Source organism: Prionailurus viverrinus, chromosome C1 (assembly GCF_022837055.1).
Source record: "Prionailurus viverrinus isolate Anna chromosome C1, UM_Priviv_1.0, whole genome shotgun sequence".
Taxonomy (NCBI): Eukaryota; Metazoa; Chordata; class Mammalia; order Carnivora; family Felidae; genus Prionailurus; species Prionailurus viverrinus.
Window position 1 is genome coordinate 214227668 of NC_062568.1, and position 16321 is coordinate 214243988.

The 16321-nt window shown below is 64.3% G+C and overlaps 2 protein-coding genes across 3 annotated transcripts; both read left to right on the forward strand.

Moving 5' to 3' along the window:
- The first annotated feature begins 2856 nt into the window (after window positions 1-2856).
- On the forward strand, window positions 2857-6310 carry TNFRSF4 (TNF receptor superfamily member 4). The gene is made up of 7 exons (XM_047871768.1): window positions 2857-3237; window positions 3706-3828; window positions 4273-4374; window positions 4759-4825; window positions 5467-5663; window positions 5833-5937; window positions 6023-6310. The coding sequence occupies exons 1-7, from the start codon at window positions 3090-3092 to the stop codon at window positions 6091-6093; spliced, it is 813 nt and encodes a 270-aa protein (XP_047727724.1). The 5' UTR covers window positions 2857-3089; the 3' UTR covers window positions 6094-6310.
- Window positions 6311-10875: 4565 nt separating this feature from the next.
- TNFRSF18 (TNF receptor superfamily member 18) lies at window positions 10876-14174 on the forward strand. 2 transcript variants are annotated; one of them, XM_047871307.1, is made up of 5 exons: window positions 10876-11197; window positions 12057-12179; window positions 13157-13244; window positions 13413-13619; window positions 13683-13913. In XM_047871307.1, exons 1-5 carry the CDS (start codon window positions 10984-10986, stop codon window positions 13771-13773), a joined length of 723 nt encoding a protein of 240 aa, XP_047727263.1. In that variant the 5' UTR covers window positions 10876-10983; the 3' UTR covers window positions 13774-13913. The 2 variants fall into 2 exon arrangements, with proteins under 2 accessions (XP_047727263.1, XP_047727262.1); XM_047871306.1 differs by having other exon boundaries at window positions 10878-11197; window positions 13413-13615; window positions 13683-14174.
- The last annotated feature ends 2147 nt before the right edge of the window (window positions 14175-16321 follow it).

Consider the following 16321-nt stretch of genomic DNA (forward strand, 5'->3'; position numbering starts at 1 on the left):
CAGGAGTCCACCGAGACTGGCCTCAGAGCCCCCAGCCCGGCCGGTTGTGGGGGCCTGGAGTCTCCCTGAGCCGGTGGTCAGGGCCTGGGGACAGGACAGCGATGTTGGCTGAGGTTCCACCAGACCTGCATTTCTCACACATGCTGTCCCAGTCCTTCCTGGGGGTCAGCTCTGCCCCGTGCTTGACTGGCGTTGGGGACAGAGGGCATTGAACTGTGAGGGTTTCGCGGCCCCTGACCCCACACGCCTCTCAGCTGCCACCTCCGGTCTCTGCTCCCCCCACCCCCTCCCTGCTGGCCATCCTCTCAGGAGCCCTGCGCCGTGGTCTGTGGCTCCTCAGTGGACAGCTCGCCCAGCCAGCGGGTCCACCCTTGCCACAGGGACCCGCTTCCGAAAAGCGTGGGAGCGGGGCCGCTGCAGAGGAACAAGGGCGCGGTGACACCTGGGCTGGTTTCTAGGCAAACAAGAGGAAAGACTTCAGAAGGGACGAGAGTGCGTGGTGGGAGGGGTCCCCATGGTGGCCAGGCCCACGTGGGTGCATCAGCAGCAAGCAGGTGTGTGACACTTGGGGGTGTGGGCTGAGCTGGGGGGGGGTCGGCTGGGCCCACAGGATGGCGGTGGGTCGAGCGGGTGACATACAGTTAGTTCTCTGTGCTCCACGGGCCGCTGTGGACCGATGCGGATACAGGGGCCGGGTGTGCAGGGCCTCAGGCGGTGGAGGCCGGCGCCGCCGGAGAGGGGAGCGCTGCCCACCAGACCCCCCGGGTTGTTCCCTCAACCTCAGAGGCTCCGGTTTTTGTCAATTTAAGAAAAGGTTTTTCTCACCACCTGTGGGAGACGGCGTGCACACACACACACACGCACGCGCACGCACACGCACGCACACCCGGCCGTCTGGACGCCCTGATCCCCTTCCCTGTGTGGACCCCGTCTCACTTGGCAGGCGTGGCGAAGGCTGACCCTGAGTGGCCCCCTGCCCGCTGGGAGAGCCGCCTCTGCCTCCGCCCCAGCCGCTGTGGGCCGTGGCCGCCTCCCTGGCAGCCTTGCCCCGCAGAGCCCAGGAGGAATTTCCCACAGACGGGCCGGGGGAGCTCAGCTTCCTTACCTGTTTTTCTCGGGGAGGGGGATTTCCAGCTCCTACCCCGCTCTCGTCCCATCCCCAAGGGAGGCCCCCTGCCTGAAACTTTTTAAAGTAACTGTTGAATGGTTAATTTCATCTCACGGTTGTGATTTGAAAGGTACAAAGATGACACAGTAGAGCGTCCCCTTCCTCGAGGGGTGTGAGAGAAAATGCACACGTATGCACACGTTCGTCTGGTGTGCGCACATGCGTGTGCCTGTGTCCTTCCCCCTTGACCCACCGCAGAGTTCCTGCACACGGGCCTTCCCTGCCTGCCCTGGATCCACCCAGATCTGTGTCTGAGGGCGCCACGCGCTCCGTAGGATCACACTGGGTCGTTCCAGTCTTTACTGCTGCCTTGGTGCTGTGGGGACACCCTAAGCCCAGGGTGGGTGTGGGGCAGGGTGGGGAGAGCCTGATGTGGCCTCTAAAGTTCTTGGGGAGGCAGAGTGGGCCCCGCCAGCAGAAGGCTCACAGCTGTCCTGCTGGCCTCTGCCCGGCCGGGGAGTCGGAGTGGGTGCTGATGGTTTGTTTTCACAGGACTCCCCACCCCCACCCCAAAGAAGTACCTGGGTGTTCACACAGGTCCCGGCACGTGAGGCCGGTGACACACACATGTGCCCGCGCACGGACACAGGTTCACACGTGCTCTTGGGCACACTGCCCCCAGGATGCATCTGCAGGCGTTTGGTCCGTGGGGCCGTCCGAACACAGCACCATGGGTGGGGCAGCTTAAACAGCAGTCCTGGGGCCCCGGTCAAGTGTGGGCAGGGCTGCTCTCTCCTGAGGCCTCTCTCCTTGGTGGCAGATGCCGCCTTCTCCTTCGTCCTCGCGAGGCAAAGAGACCCTCCCTCCCTCAAGGTGGGAAGAGACTCTCCTGGGGTCTTTCCCAAAAGGACCACGGTCCTGTGGGGTCAGGGCCCAGCCCTCTGAGCCCGTCTAGCCCTAACCAACCCCCTAGAGGCCCCATCTCCAAACACTGCCACGTTGGGGGTTGGCTTCAGCACGTGGGGACACAGTTCAGTCCCTGACACTTGCGGTGTTCAGACACACTCAGCCTCACGCACACTCTCCCACACCAGCACCCCCCTGCGTCCGCACCTGCCTGCTTGCCACACTGCTCCACACCTGCACGCGCTCTCCCACGTGCTCCCACGTGTGCACGCTTGCTCTGAGCTAGTTCTGGGCACTTGTGCCAGGGACCGTGCTCTGGAGGCGGGAGGACTCCTTTTCTTCCCCTTGAGCTGGTGCCCAGTCATGGGTCCGGATGGTGAAGGGCCTGTCTCCCGACCCAGTGTGCTGCCTCCGTTCACCCGTGTCCTCTGTGCACCCTTTTGCTGAGGGGGTGAAGACTGGCGTGAATGTGGCCTTTTGTGTGTGTGTGGGGGGGGGGTAGGAATAGCCAGCCGCCTGTTCCCCCGGAGGGGCCGACCCTGCCCTGTACAGGGAGAGTGGGTGCCCAGAAGGAGCGGGCTTTAGAGGGGTTCTGAGACCAACCCTCCTCCAAGTGGCTTGAGTGGGCAGAGCAGGGCAGGAGGCATCCAGGGTGCCCCGCTTCCCTGGTGAGATGGGAGCTAGAGGGGTCCCGTGTCGGGGGGGTGGGTGTAGACCGGATGGGCCTGGCAGGGGCCAGGGGGCTGTGGGGCCGCACTTTGGCCCCGGGGTCTGTCTGCATGCTGCAGGAGGGGTCTGGGCTGGTGCCCAGCTGCCAGCTGGCTGAGCCTGAGGTTAGTAGGTGTCGTTGAGGGGATGGGGGCCGGGCCCCGGGGCAGAAGAGAAGCCCACATCCCAGACAGGCTGCCTTCCTGCCACCAGCCCGGGTCAGGGGTCGCCAGCCCAGGGGTCGCCAGCCCTTCCTGGGCCTCCTTCCTCCTGGTCCCCTCCTCCTCCCTCCCTCCCCACCCCTCCCCCGCAGCCCTTATAGCCACATCCTGCAAGGAAAAACCCCAGACTCCTGCACCGGGCAGAGATGAGGGTGGTTGTGGGGGCTCAGCGGCCCAGGGTGCCTCACTCAGCTGTCCAGCTCCTGGGGCTTGTGCTGGGCACCGCGGCCGCGCTCCACTGTGTCGGGAACACCTACCCCAAAGACGGCAGGTGCTGTAGCGAGTGCCCACCAGGTGAGTGGTCTGGCCACAGAACTGGGGAGGGATGCCTGTGGGGGCATGGGGATGAGGGGACATGGAGACCTGGGACATGGGGACATGGGGACAAGGGCCATGGGGATGGAGACACGGGGATCGGGGAGGGGGAAAGGGGGACAGGGGCATGGGGACAAGGGGACAAGGACCATAGGGATGGAGACACGGGGATCGGGGAGGGGGAAAGGGGGACAGGGACATGGGGACAAGGGGACAAGGACCATAGGGATGGAGGCATGGGGAAAGGGGGACAGGGGCATGGGGACGAGGGACATGGGGATGGGAGACATGGGGTGAGGAATGGGGAGAGGGAGATAGAAATCGGGGGCCTGGGACACAGGGATGTGCAGATGGGGTCCTGGGACACAGGTGTCATGGACTAGGGGACTCAGGACAGTGGCCGGGCCAGAGGCTGGGCAGGCTGAGTCCACCCTCCTCGTCCTGCAGGTTATGGGATGGAGAGTCGCTGCAGCGGTGACCAGGACACCAAGTGCCTCCAGTGCGCGTCCGGCTTCTACAATGAGGCCGTGAACTACGAGCCTTGCAAGCCCTGCACACAGTGCAACCAGAGTGAGCGCCACCCCGACCCTGGCCCCTGGCCCCCCACCTGCGTCCCGTCGCCCCGCCCAGCGCTCTCGTGAGGCCCCCAGCACCACAGAAACAAACCCCAAACCACAGTGGGGCTGCCACACCACGGAGGTCCCCAAGGAGAACCGTCCTCCTCCCGGGGGGGCTGAGGCCACGCGGAGTCAGGGAGGAGCATGTGCCTGCCAGGTGGCCTTTGGGGTGACGAGACCTGGATCCAAGGGCCATGTAGGGTCCTGGTGCAGGCCTGAGGGAAGGTGGGAAGGGAGGCTGCCGCGGCCACCGGATGCCCTAGGGGCCAGAGGAATATGGCCTCCAGGGGCTGTGTGTGGGGCTGCTGGTCCGGGGACCCTCGGCTTCTGTCCTCCGGCCTCTCTGCATCCCTGCCAGCTGTGCCTGCCTCACCTGACCCCCCCCCCCCCCCCACAGGAAGTGGGAGCGAGCCCAAGCAGAGATGCACACCCACGCAGGACACCGTCTGCCGCTGCAGGCCAGGCACTGAGCCCCAGGACGGTTACGATCGCGGAGTCGGTGAGCCCGGAGTGGGGGGGCAGTGTGTGCGGTGAGCCCCGGGCGGGGTGGGGGGCAGTGTGTGTGTGAGAGGCCAGGGTCACGTGCCTGGGGGGGCCTCAGGAGCTGTAAAAGAAGCACGTCTTCCATATCGCACGCTCTCACTTCCCCTGTACCCCCATCCCAGTCCTGCCACCACGTTCCTTTCCCCCAACAAACTGGTGCCCAGAAGGGGGTGGGGCGGGGCACCGGGTCCTGGCCAGTGGGTGGATGTGGGCAGGGAGGGGCTTCGGGGGGCACGGTAGGTGAGCGCCTAGCCCTCCAGGACCAGCCCCCAGTGGCTGCAGCGTCCAGGTCCCTGAGGTGGCAGGAGATGGACTGAGATTGTCCTTGTCTTTGTTGCAGACTGTGCCCCGTGCCCACCGGGACATTTCTCCCCAGGTGATGACCAGGCTTGCAAGCCCTGGACCAAGTGAGTGTCCTGGGGGCCTGGGGATCAAGGGGCCAGGCCTGGGAGCAGGAAGCTGCCGGCTGGGGGTGGGGTGCTCCTGGCTCCTGCTGCCCTGACAAATGGCCCGGTCCCCTCATGACTCCTGCTCCTCATGGCCCATGACCCTGGCCCCACCATGGCCCCTGCCTGCCTGCTCAGCCCCGGGTCCAGCCTCCTCCACCAGCCTGGCTGCTGGGCCGGAGTGAGGAGTGTGTGAGACTCTTTCCCAGGCCCTGGGGGTTTATGAGACCAGTCCGTTGTAGCTGGGGGCTCCGTGGTGGGGGCAGGAAGAGACGAACAAGCCGGTGGTGTGAGAGGGCAACATTGGGCTGGAGCCGGCTGGGAGGAGACTGTGGGGAGCAGAGGGAGGGGAAATGGGGAGTGAGGGTGTGAGCAGGTGGCCTTGGAGACCCTGCAGGGTGTGAGGCCCCCGGGGGGGGGGGGCGGTGAGGGGCCTGGGCAGGTCTTTGGCGGCCCACACGGTGATCCAGTGTGGGTCCCCAGCTGCTCCCCACATCCCCCGGTCCTGTCTCAGTGCTGGGCCCATCCCGTCAGTCTGGCAGGAGTCAGGGGAGGTGGTGGTACAGACCTGTGGCCTGATCCACACCCCCTGCCCTTCTCAGCTGCACCTTGGCGGGAAAGCGCACGCTGCGGCCGGCCAGCCAAGGCTCAGATGCCGTGTGTGAGGACAGGAGCCCCCCAGCCACCACGCCTTGGGAGACCCAGGGCCCCCCAGTCCGGCCCCCTACCACCCAGCCCACCACAGCCTGGCCTAGGACCTCACAGGAGCCCTTCACACCCCCTGCAGAGCCCCCCAGGGGTAAGGGGGCCTGGCCTTGCCCCAGCAGAGCCCTCCCCCCAGTCCAAAAAAGAAGGGGGCTGGGGGAGGATGGGGTAGAGACGCCCTCTGCCCTCATTGGGGTCCTCCTGGGGCGGGTGGACTGCTTCCTCTGGTGGCCCCAACCCCAGCAGGCCCCGCCTCCCCACAGGTCCCCAGCTGGCCGCGGTCCTGGGCCTGGGCCTGGGCCTGCTTGCCCCGGTGGCGGCCGCACTGGCCCTGCTCCTGCACCACAGAGCCTGGCGGCTACCCCCCGGTGAGTGCGCAGTGTGTCCCCAGCCCAGACGGCTTCCTGAGGGGGTGGAGCCGTTGCCCACCTCCCCCCCTCTCCTCCTCCCCAGGTGGAAATAGCTTCCGGACCCCCATCCAAGAGGAGCATGCCGATGCCAACTCCACCCTGGCCAAGATCTGAGCGGCCAGGCCAGGGGCCCAGAGGGTCTGCTAGACATTGAGGGGCCGTGGGGCACCCCCAAGCACGGGCCGCCACATCCCACCTTCCCACCACCCACCCTGCCACCCCGCGCCGTTTTAGGTGCTCCTGGGCTGACACCCAGGGCTCTGCTATGTATGCTGTGCATACTCCCCGCCCAGGGTGGTGCCCCCCCCCCCCAATAAATGACACTGGCACATGTGGTCTCTGAGCAGGCACTGGTGGTCTGGGGGCTGCACACGTGCGGTGGGGGGGTGGGGCGGGGGCTGGGGCTGTGCCCACCTCTGGCTGGAGAGGGGGCTCAAGCCGACTGCCCAGAGACCCCAGGACCCCTGCCCTCATCCTTCTCTGGGCACGTCCCAGCACCCGTGGTGGGACGTGGAGGCCTAAATGAGCGTCCTGGGGGTGGGGCTTGGACAACCCAGCAGCTTGTGGGGGGAATTCAGGAGCTGCTCCCCCAGACCCTAAACCTGGGTGAGTGGGCCCGAGGCCCCCCCAGTGCTAATGGGAGCAAGTAGGAGGCCTGAGGCCCTGGTCCCCAAGGGGACTTTTGAGAGCGACCCTTCGGGTTTATGTGTTCCCCTGAAGGAGAGAGCTCTTTCTCGAGGCCTCTAAAACCCCCTGCCCTGCCAGACCTGCGAGTGGGTCCCCGCAGCAGCACTGTGGGGAACGAGAGGCTTCTGGAGGGGCAGACTGCACGGTGGCCGGCTGTCCAAATGCCCATCGACGGCACAGTCCCACTGACCTCAGCGTGCCTTCCGGTACCATGGGGCCCTCCCGCTGGGGCGCCAGGCCACAGAGCGAATGTCCTTCATGGCTGCGGGGCGTCCCGCAGCCAGCAGGTGACTCCGAGCCCTGGTTTTGGCAGAGCCTCAGCTCTGGCCACCAACCCTCCTTGTTTCCTGGGCCATCTTTCTCCCCAAGGTCACCCCAAAGGCCCGTTCAGCCTGTCTTCAAATCTCCCAGTGCTCCCGCCCTGGCCCGAACACCGCCAAGGGGAGACAGGGCCGTCCCTTGTTCATCAGCACCGAGTCCCCATAGGCGTGGGACTCAGCAGGGAACAAACCAATGTAAACCGTGCCCTCCAACAGACAGCAAATCCACACCATTGATTTGGGGATCAGGCGTCCCCAGGACAGCATGGAGGCTATGGAAAAGTGCTGTGGGGCTGGTGGAGGGGCCAGATCCTTGGGGCCCAGGGCTTCCTCTCCACACCTCCCCGCTCTTCCCCCCCTCGCACACCCGGGACGCCCTTCGCTTGCCTGGCTGCCCCAGCTCTGCCATCGGATGGGAAGGTGGACAGACTCAGCTTCTCTTTGCTGCCACACTGACCCTGAGCACAACTCTCCGACCCCTCACCCCCTGCCCGTCTGCTGAAAAACCCCAGCCTCCATCTACCCCAGGCCCTGCCTGACCCCTGAGCCTGGGTGTTGAGCTGGTACCTCCCACAAGCCCCAAAGGCACACGCTCAGCACGGCGACTGGTGCGTCCCCAGCTTCCTTCTCCCACACGGCCCCTCCTCCACGCCCCCGCCTGGCTCCCCATCCGGGCCGCTGTGGGTACAGGTGCCAGTGGCTTTGAGATTCCCATCTCCACACCACCACCACCCACCCCCTTCTGGTTACTGCCTGCCTCCTTAAAGGGCCCTCTGCTGACAGGAACAGGGGTCACCGTGTCGGTTGGAACAGGTGATTGTGCAGAAAGGTGGCGAGCTGCTCATAAAGGATTGGAAAACGCAGACGAGCAGATAAAGATCATCTCTCGCCGCACTGCCCAGTTACAGAAACTCTACTCATCCACGCAGCCTGTGGCTAGGGGTGGGGGGTGGGGGCTTCCGGAGGGGCTGGAACGAGAAAGCAGACGCAGGCACTGACATTTTGCTGATGTCACTCGTGCCTTTTGAGGGGGCTTGCTCATAAGCCACCATCCCGTGGGCATGATGTAATCTAGGCCCTTTGATTTTTGTGCTGCTGTGGCTGGTAGCCACGGAAGATCCTTCTTCTCCCACTCGGGCCCCTCCAGTGGACATTTTCTGCACAGAGCTCCTCCTGGCCAGCCCACCTTCACCCCTCCCCCCCAATAAACTGCTTCCAGAAGTTTCTCTGCCCTTGCTTCCGGAAGGACCAGCTGATGCATGGCACAGGCCAACTGAGTTTGTGGGTGTTCACTGTATTTGCCTGGGCCGCTTAGCGGAAACGGGGTGACCCTGCGCTGCCACAGACGGGACCCCTCAGGTCTTTGAAATGACCAGTGGATGAAGGAGCTGCCCCATTCTGTACTTGGAGCACCTTTACCTGGTGTCTGGCAATGGCCAGCGCTTGGACCCGTCTCGTCTAGGAGCTGAGCGGAGATCTCAGGGCTCCTTAGAGAGGGCGGGCCTTACCTCAGCCCGGAGCCCCTCCCTTCCCTGCAGGACCCTGCCTGACCGTCTGGGGAGGGGCTGTGCATCCTGGGACTTGAACAGTTGGGTCACAAGTTGCTAATTCCTGTCATTTCCCTCGGGCCAGGTGGCAGGTGCAGTCTCAAAGGCTTATGTCACAGCTACCAGCACACCTACAGCCCGTGGAGCACATTCCCGATCCCCCCTCCCCAGAATTCTCAGAAGTCTTCACCGCTTCCCTGCCGAAACTCAGCTGGAGGGCTGGGAAACAAGGCTGAGCTTTCCAGGGGGGCTTACAGTAAGGAGGCAGGGCCCCAGAACCCCTCTGTGCCACACGGGGAAGCCGAGGCTCAGACAAGGGACAGTGAGCTGGAGGCTGTGTTCTCTGTGGTTCGAGAGCTCCGTCAGGGGCTGCCCCTCCACCCACTTCCAGGAGGACCAGATTTGTCTGGAGAGGTCTGGATACGAATGGGCCCAGCAGTTAGAGCTGTGACCTGAGCAGGCCACCTCTGACCCAGAACTTCAAGTGACCGGAGGCTCAATCCATGCCCAGACCTCTCCTTGCCAGCAACCTCTCCCAAGATCCAAAGAGGTCCTTGGGTGGGGAGGTGTGAGGGGGCTTCCCTGGGGGCTCTAAGTCATGAGCAAGATGTCCGCACAGCAGCAGTCCAGGGTCCAGGTGTGTGTGTGTCTGTGCGTGTGTGCATGTGTGTGTGTATGTGTGTGTGTGCGTGTGTGTGTGTGTGTGTGTGTGTGTTGTAAGACGACACCGTGTGCATCTGGAGCCCAGTCAGACCTTCTTGGCCAAGTGAGGGGTCTTGTCTTGATCCCTAGAAAGTGTGTGTGTGTGGGTGTCCTGATCCCTGGAAAGTGAGGGGCCTCTCGGTATTGGGCTGTGTGCTAAGGACCGGTGAGCTGGTAGGTCTCTGGGGCCCGGATGCCAAGGGACTTCATCCTACACTCTCTGGTGGTTGGAGGAGATCTTTATTTTTTATTTTATTAAAAAATTTTTTTTATGTTTATTTTTGAGAGGGGGAGAGGAGCAGAGAGAGAGGGAGACGCAGAATCCGAAGCAGGCTCCAGGCTCTCAGCTGTCAACACAGAGCCCGACGCAGAGGTCGAACTCACAAACCGCGAGATCGTCACCTGAGTTGAAGTCTGATGCCCAACCTACTGAGCCACCCAGGCGCCCTGAGGATGTGATCTTTAAAAGCCCACAGAGCCCTCCTGAGGAAGTTGGATCCAGGGTAGGGGATGAAGCCAGGTGTGGAGGGGGCACAGAGAGGGAGCAGTCCCTGGCCAGACCACCCTTCTGGGGGGGGGGGGGTCCCTGCACCAGTCTACCTGTGTCACCTGCATCTGTCACCCACCCTTCCTGCCTACATCTCTCCCTACAGACCTGACAGACTGCAGGTTTTGAATAGAAAACATGTTTTTAAATGTTTATTTATTTATTGGAGCGGGGAGGGTCGGAGATAGTGGGAGAGAGAGGATCCCAAGCCGGCTCCACACTGCACGGTGTGAGATCATGACCTGAGCCGAAATAAAAGGCGGCCCTCAACCAACCGAGCCACCCAGGCGCCCCTGAACAGCAAACATTTCTGACCTTCCCCCCTCCGGTCCTGCCCCAGACATAGTTGGGGGTGTTGGCTGTGTTCCATGCCCCCCTCAGCACTCACACATTTGGCAGCATATTTAGTTTCTGGGTAGGAATTCCCGGACCAAAGGGCATGAACACTTAGGAACCCCCAAGGTCACCGCTGAGCCTGAGTCTCCTGGAGGTCCCCAGCCCCGCCCTGTGAGGTTGGGCTCTCCACCTCCTTGAGATACAGCTGGGCCCAGTTGACTTAAAAAAATTATTACTGGGCGCCTGGGTGGCGCAGTCGGTTGAGCGTCCGACTTCAGCCAGGTCACGATCTCGCGGTCCCGGAGTTCGAGCCCCGAGTCAGGCTCTGGGCTGATGGCTCAGAGCCTGGAGCCTGTTTCCGATTCTGTGTCTCCCTCTCTCTCTGCCCCTCCCCCGCTCATGCTTTGTCTCTCTCTGTCCCAGAAAAAATAAATAAACGTTGAAAAAAAAAAAAAATTAAAAAAAAAAATTATTACTTAGAGCAGTTTCAGGTTCACAGAAAACTGAGGCGCAGCTGCAGAGATTCCCACGTGCCCTGGCCCCCACCATCGTCCCCCCCTCCCCCCCCACCAGGGGCCATCTCTGGCCGCCAGGGACACGGCATGGTCTCCCAGGGTGCCTGGTCTACAAAGGGTCGCTCGCTGCTGTGCTCTGTGGTTTGGGCAAAGCTGTAATGACGCGCGGCCACCACTGGGGTCGCACGGAGTAGTTTGACACCCCGCCCCCTCCCATCCGCTGTGCTCCGCTCGCCCCTGGAATTCTGAGTTGCCAGGGGTCGGGGCGGTTCTGGTGGGCACCGGTTCTGTGCCCTCCCTGCTTCGCGGCCGATGCCCGGGGGCCGCGGGCGGGGTCTGGGCGTGTCCGGATGGGGGCGTGGCGGGGCGCATCCCCTAAAATCCCGCAGCTCGGTGGGGCGGCGGGGGCCATGGGGGCGAGGGGCGCGCGCGTGGCCCTGTGCGGCGTGGCGCTGCTCTGCGCGCTCGGCCTGGGCGAGCGCCCCTCGGGTCCGAGCTGCGGCCCCGGCCGCCTGCTGCGAGGAGCCGGGACGGACGCGCGCTGCTGTCGCCTGTGCTCCGCGGGTAAGGCGCGGGGAGCCCGTCTCGTCTCGGAAGGCGGCCGCGCCGCGCCCCCTCCCTGTGCTCAGCCTCGGCCTGGGAGGGGCGGTGGGCACCCCTTCCGGGTCCAGAGCCCTCGGTCCCAGGGGAATGGGTGAGGGGGCGTGTGGCGGAGAGGAGCTCAGCTCAGGCCAGTGGCCCAAAGGCGGAGTCCGGGGCTATGGGCGGGAGAGCCTTCCTCAAGGGGCGTCTTGGGTCCCAAGGCGGAGGAAGGCTGTCCCAGCTCCTACTGCGTGGACAGCGAGCCCCCGCCCATCGCCCTGGCCGCTTTCTGCCCAGGTCAGGATTGCAGCACTGTTCTGCCCCAGACCTACCTGTATGGGTGAGGGGCAAGTGGAAGGTGGCAGTCTGGGGACAAATATTGCAGGGAAAACACCCCCAGAGTATCACCCTGGTAGATCTTGGGGGCTGAGAAGGGGAGTCTGAGGGCCCCGCGTCTCAGTGTGGCAGGCAGGGACAGGCAGCCTGCCTCAAGGGCTATGGCAGCTGGGGCCCGTGCAGGATGGAAAGAGGAGGGGGCGTAGGTCCCCCAGATGACTCCCTTGTCCTGCAGGGACATGTTCTGTTCTCCTGCCAAGTCACAGCCACCCTGGGCAAGAGCAGCCTCAGGGCAGTGGGGGACACAGCCAAGTCACACGGGTGGGGGAGCTGGGTGCCTAGGAAGGAGAGAGACAGCTGGACCCAACTGGGGTCCTGGCTCCCAGACAGGTGCCCTCTGCCCCCCGGGACTGCCTAAGGGTTCCCCCTGCGGGGCCTGGGGGGAGTCCTGGGGAGGGAGGCGCTTGGCCCAGCTGCTAAGAGGGCTGGCCCCTCTCTCGCTCAGCTGAGGAGGTTTGTCCCGAGGGGGACTGCACATGTGTCCAGCCGGAGTTCCACTGTGGAGACCCCCAGTGTGACACCTGCAAACACCACCCCTGCCCGCCCGGCCAGGAGGCGCAGCCACGTGGTAAGTCCCAGCAACTGTGGCCGGAGCAGGTCAGGGGGTTTGAGCAGGGCCGAGCCACAGCTCACGGGAGCAGCTGTGCACAAGTGGCGTGTGGGTGTAGAAGGAACACACGTGTGTGGAGGGTACAGACGTGTCCTCTGGGCAGGCAGGCAGGCACCGGCGTCTCCGGTCCTGCAAAGCCTGTGTGGGTGGGGCTGCTCCGCTGCTCACTGGCGGAGCCCAGATATGAGCCCCAAGCACGCACGAGGCTCCGGGGACGGGGGGGGGGGGGGGGGTGTCCTTCCCCGTCACAGCCCGGGTTTCTTCATCCAGAGAGAGGGTGCTCCTCAGAGAGGATGTGGGTGGGGGTGGGGGTGTCCAGGGTCTGTCTGGCCCTCGGGCCCTGGCTCTGACTATGCCCCAGTCCCACACCTCCCCTGAGCATGTGCTTGGCCTGCCCCCTGTTGCCCTGCAAAAGGGGGTCAACCCTTTTCCTGGAGGGAGCAGCTCAGATCCTCTTGGGGCCTGGGGCGTTGTGAGGTGGGTAGGGCAGGGTCCAGGGCCAACTGGGGCGGGAGCCTCACCTCCTTTCTCTGGGACCCTCACTGGCCTCTCGCCCTCCAGGCTACTGGACCCAGCACAAGGTCCCTCCTGGGTTTTGCTTGGTCTCTGCTTCCAACCCCCTGCCCCCCACCAGCCTCCAGTGGGCGGGCCCTTCCCCTCCCCTCTGGCCAAGCACCACACAGTCTCCTCTCCCAGATTGCCCCGGGGACCTCCACTCAGCTCAGGGTCACAGCCTTGGGGTCCCCCAAGTCTGCCTCCCCGACAGATGCCTGGAATGGGGCACACGTGGGCGTTGATTTATGCCAGGTCCTAGTCTTGTAGGCCTCAGAGGCCTCTGTCCAATGGGTAAGGAGTGTGTGGGTCATTCTGCTGTGGCCCCAGATGGGTCCCATCGCATCTACCCCAGCAAACCCCGGCTGTCTGTCTGTCTGCAGGGAATTTCAATTTCGGCTTTGAGTGTGTTGACTGTGCCACAGGGACCTTCTCTGGGGGCCGTGAGGGCCGCTGCAAACCCTGGTCAGAGTGAGTGCTGGTGGGACCTTCAGGTGGCTGGGAAGTCCCTGAGGGAGGGGCATCTCCGGTCCTTCCTGGTATGGTGACCCCCCCACACTCAGAGGACAGCGGCCATGCAGAGGGGCTGCTCTGGTGGCCAAGCGCTGACTGAGGGCTCTGTGTGTCCGTGTGTCCCAGCTGCTCCCAGTTTGGGCTTCCCACAATGTTCTCTGGGAACAAAACACACAATGCCGTATGTAGCCTGGGGCCGCTGCCCACTGAGCCGCACGACCCCCTGACCATCGTCCTCCTCACCGTGGCCGCCTGCATCCTGGTCCTGACTGCAGCCCAGCTTGGCCTGCACATCTGGCAGCTGAGGAGGCAGCGCATGTGGCCCCCAGGTCGGTTGTGCCCTCGGGAGGGAGAGGTGGGCCCTTGGCTTGCCCGTTGACCAAAGTCCCTCTGCAGAGACCCAGCCGCTGCTGGAGGCACGGCCGCCAGCCGAAGACGCCTGCAGCTGCCAGTTCCCCGAGGAGGAGCGCGGGGAGCAGCTGTCTGAGGACAAGGGCCAGCTGAGGGACCTGTGGGTGTGAGGCCTGGCTGTCCTCTGCCACAGCGGACCCAGAGCCAGACCTTCCCGGGAGGCTGCCCAGGGCTGACTCTCGGGAGCAAGAGCTCTGCACCCTGCTGTGGGACCCCAGCTCCGGGCCCGGCCCTGCTCCCCTCGATGGCGGAAGTGGGTGTGCGTGGTGACAGTGACCGGTCCCCCAGACCATGCAGAAGAGGCAGCAGCCGTGGCCAGACCCCACGGGAGATACAGACACAGCCACGTCTGCCTCCCTCCCTCCCTTGCTGGCCCTGTTGGGGTGGGGTCTCTGGGCCCCTGGCTCCCAGGACAGGAGGCCATGCCCAGTGCAGGACCTAGCTACAGGCAGTGCTCAATAAACACTTGTCCAGTGACCTGAGTGGACGTGATCGGGGATGGGGGGACAGGGAGACGAGGCCTCCCCTACCAGTACCCTCAGTCGCCTTCCAGCCTAGGCAGGGCTGGGGGTGGGGCCTTTCCAGTCCCAGGCACGAGCACTTAGCAGGGGCCGTGGGGCTTGGAAGGCTTCCCGGAGGAGGGGCACCATGATGGACACTTGCCCTCTGTGCCTCTTTGCTGCCCTGTCCAAAACCCCTCCCCTGGTAGTCAGCCTGGCACTTTGGGACAGCTGGGTTCTGTGTCCAGTCTCTGGGCCACTGCTGCTCCAGACTCTGGGCCGGTCACACAGCCTGCTGGCTTCTGTGGGGTGCCTGTCTCTGTCATTCCGGCCCGAGTCCAGGGCGGGGTCAGTTTCTACACCCACACCTCGTGGTTGGGAGGGCAGCCCTGGAGTGGCCTGCCTTTGACCCCCTCCCCGTCTCCAAGCCCCGAGGCCTGCCTTTACCACCTGCTGAGATCCCTCTCCCTCCGGGGTGTGGTCCCAGGCCCCCACCCAGTGAGGTGAGCTGCCTTCTCCGGGCCTCCTGGCAGGAGCTGCCGGGCGAGGCCGATAAGGGTTCCTTGGCACAACTGTCCAGGGTGCGGCAGGCGGGCCAGTGGAGGCTGGTCTCAGCAGCAGCGCCTTCAGGTGCCAGCGCATTTGGCCACCTGCCCGGAGTCCCGATGCTCCAGCTCCCTGACACCCCCTTCCTACCTGCATGCTGCCCAGGAGAGTGCCCTCACCCCCACTCAGACCCGATGGGCAGTGGGCCGGGTGCACCCAGCTCATGGCAAGAAGGTGGTGGAGAGATCTGCATGGATCGCGCCCGGGGGCATCACCCCCACCCCGCTGCACCCCAGCATGGCGAAGCCCACTCCTCCCCGTGGAAGGAGGGGCGTGGACAAGTCCTTCGTGATTTACTCACACGGGAAACACTCATGCTCTCCGTGCCCGCTGGCTCCCAGACCCCGGGCACTCCCCGGGAGCCCCAGTCCAGGTGAGGATCCGGGTGAATTAGCTAATAAGTGAGAGAATGCAGGGGCACTGGCCAGATGTCAGGGGACAGCGGGAGGTACGGTGCTGGCCAAGTCGGGTGTGTCCCAGGAGGCCCTCTACAGACTTCTCTGGGACCTGCTGGCCACCCCCACCCCCACCCCCCTCCGGTTCTGTCTCCAAGCCAGGCCTCCTGCCCTGCCAAACTCTCCCCCACCCTGCTTCGGGAAGCTAGCTCTCCTCTGGGCTTGCTCTTGTCACTTGGGTCACCTGACTGCCCCGTCCCCACAGGTGGGGCACATGGGGTGCTCACGGCTGTCCTAGACCCTCCCGAGGTGCTGGTTCAGGCTGCCCTGGGGCAAAGGGTTCCCCGGCCCCGGCTCACCTATTCCCATGAGGGTGGTGGTGGGGTAGGGGGGGACTCAGGTCGTCTGCAGTCATGGACGTTCCTGACTGACAGGTTCTGAGGGGCCTCTCTGGTCGCTGACTCAGCATGGAAACTCCGCGTGGGGGCCCCCCCACTGTGTGAGGCAACAGCGCCCCAACGTCAGCATGGGGGCGGCACAGAGCAGGGTGGGAGATTCCGAGGCCCAGGCGGAGTATGGGGAGGGTGCTGGATTCAAGCAGCAGCAGCACAAGAGGGTGGGAGCGTGAGGCCTGGCCTGGGGGCTGGGCAGGAGGGGTCTGGCCCTGAAGATCTTAGGGCTTCGGGGGGGCCCAGAGGAACGCTTGTGGGTGCTGGATTTGCCCCCTTGTGTCCGCCTCTCCCCCACTGCCCCTCGCACAGATACCCCCTGTCTCTCACCCCAGATCCATCTGCCCACTCCTGCCCCCCTCCCTCCTTGGCGCCCCCAGAACCCCATGATCAATCAGCAAGCCTCGCTTGGCCCTGAGACACCCCAGCTCAGAAGACAGAGCAGGAAGTGGGCATACGGAAGGGCTCCGTCTCTGCGGCTTACAGGACAACTCTTTGGTGAAAGGTTCTGTGCAGGGCCTTGGGGGCACAGGGGCTGGACGGGCAGGCAGAGACCCCGGGGCATAGGTGTGCAAAAGCCACCATCGGGGGGGGGGGGGGGCTTAGGTAGGAGAGGACTGGGCAAATCCAAGTTCTAGGGATGGAACTGTGGATGGGCAGTGGGGGAGGGGGAA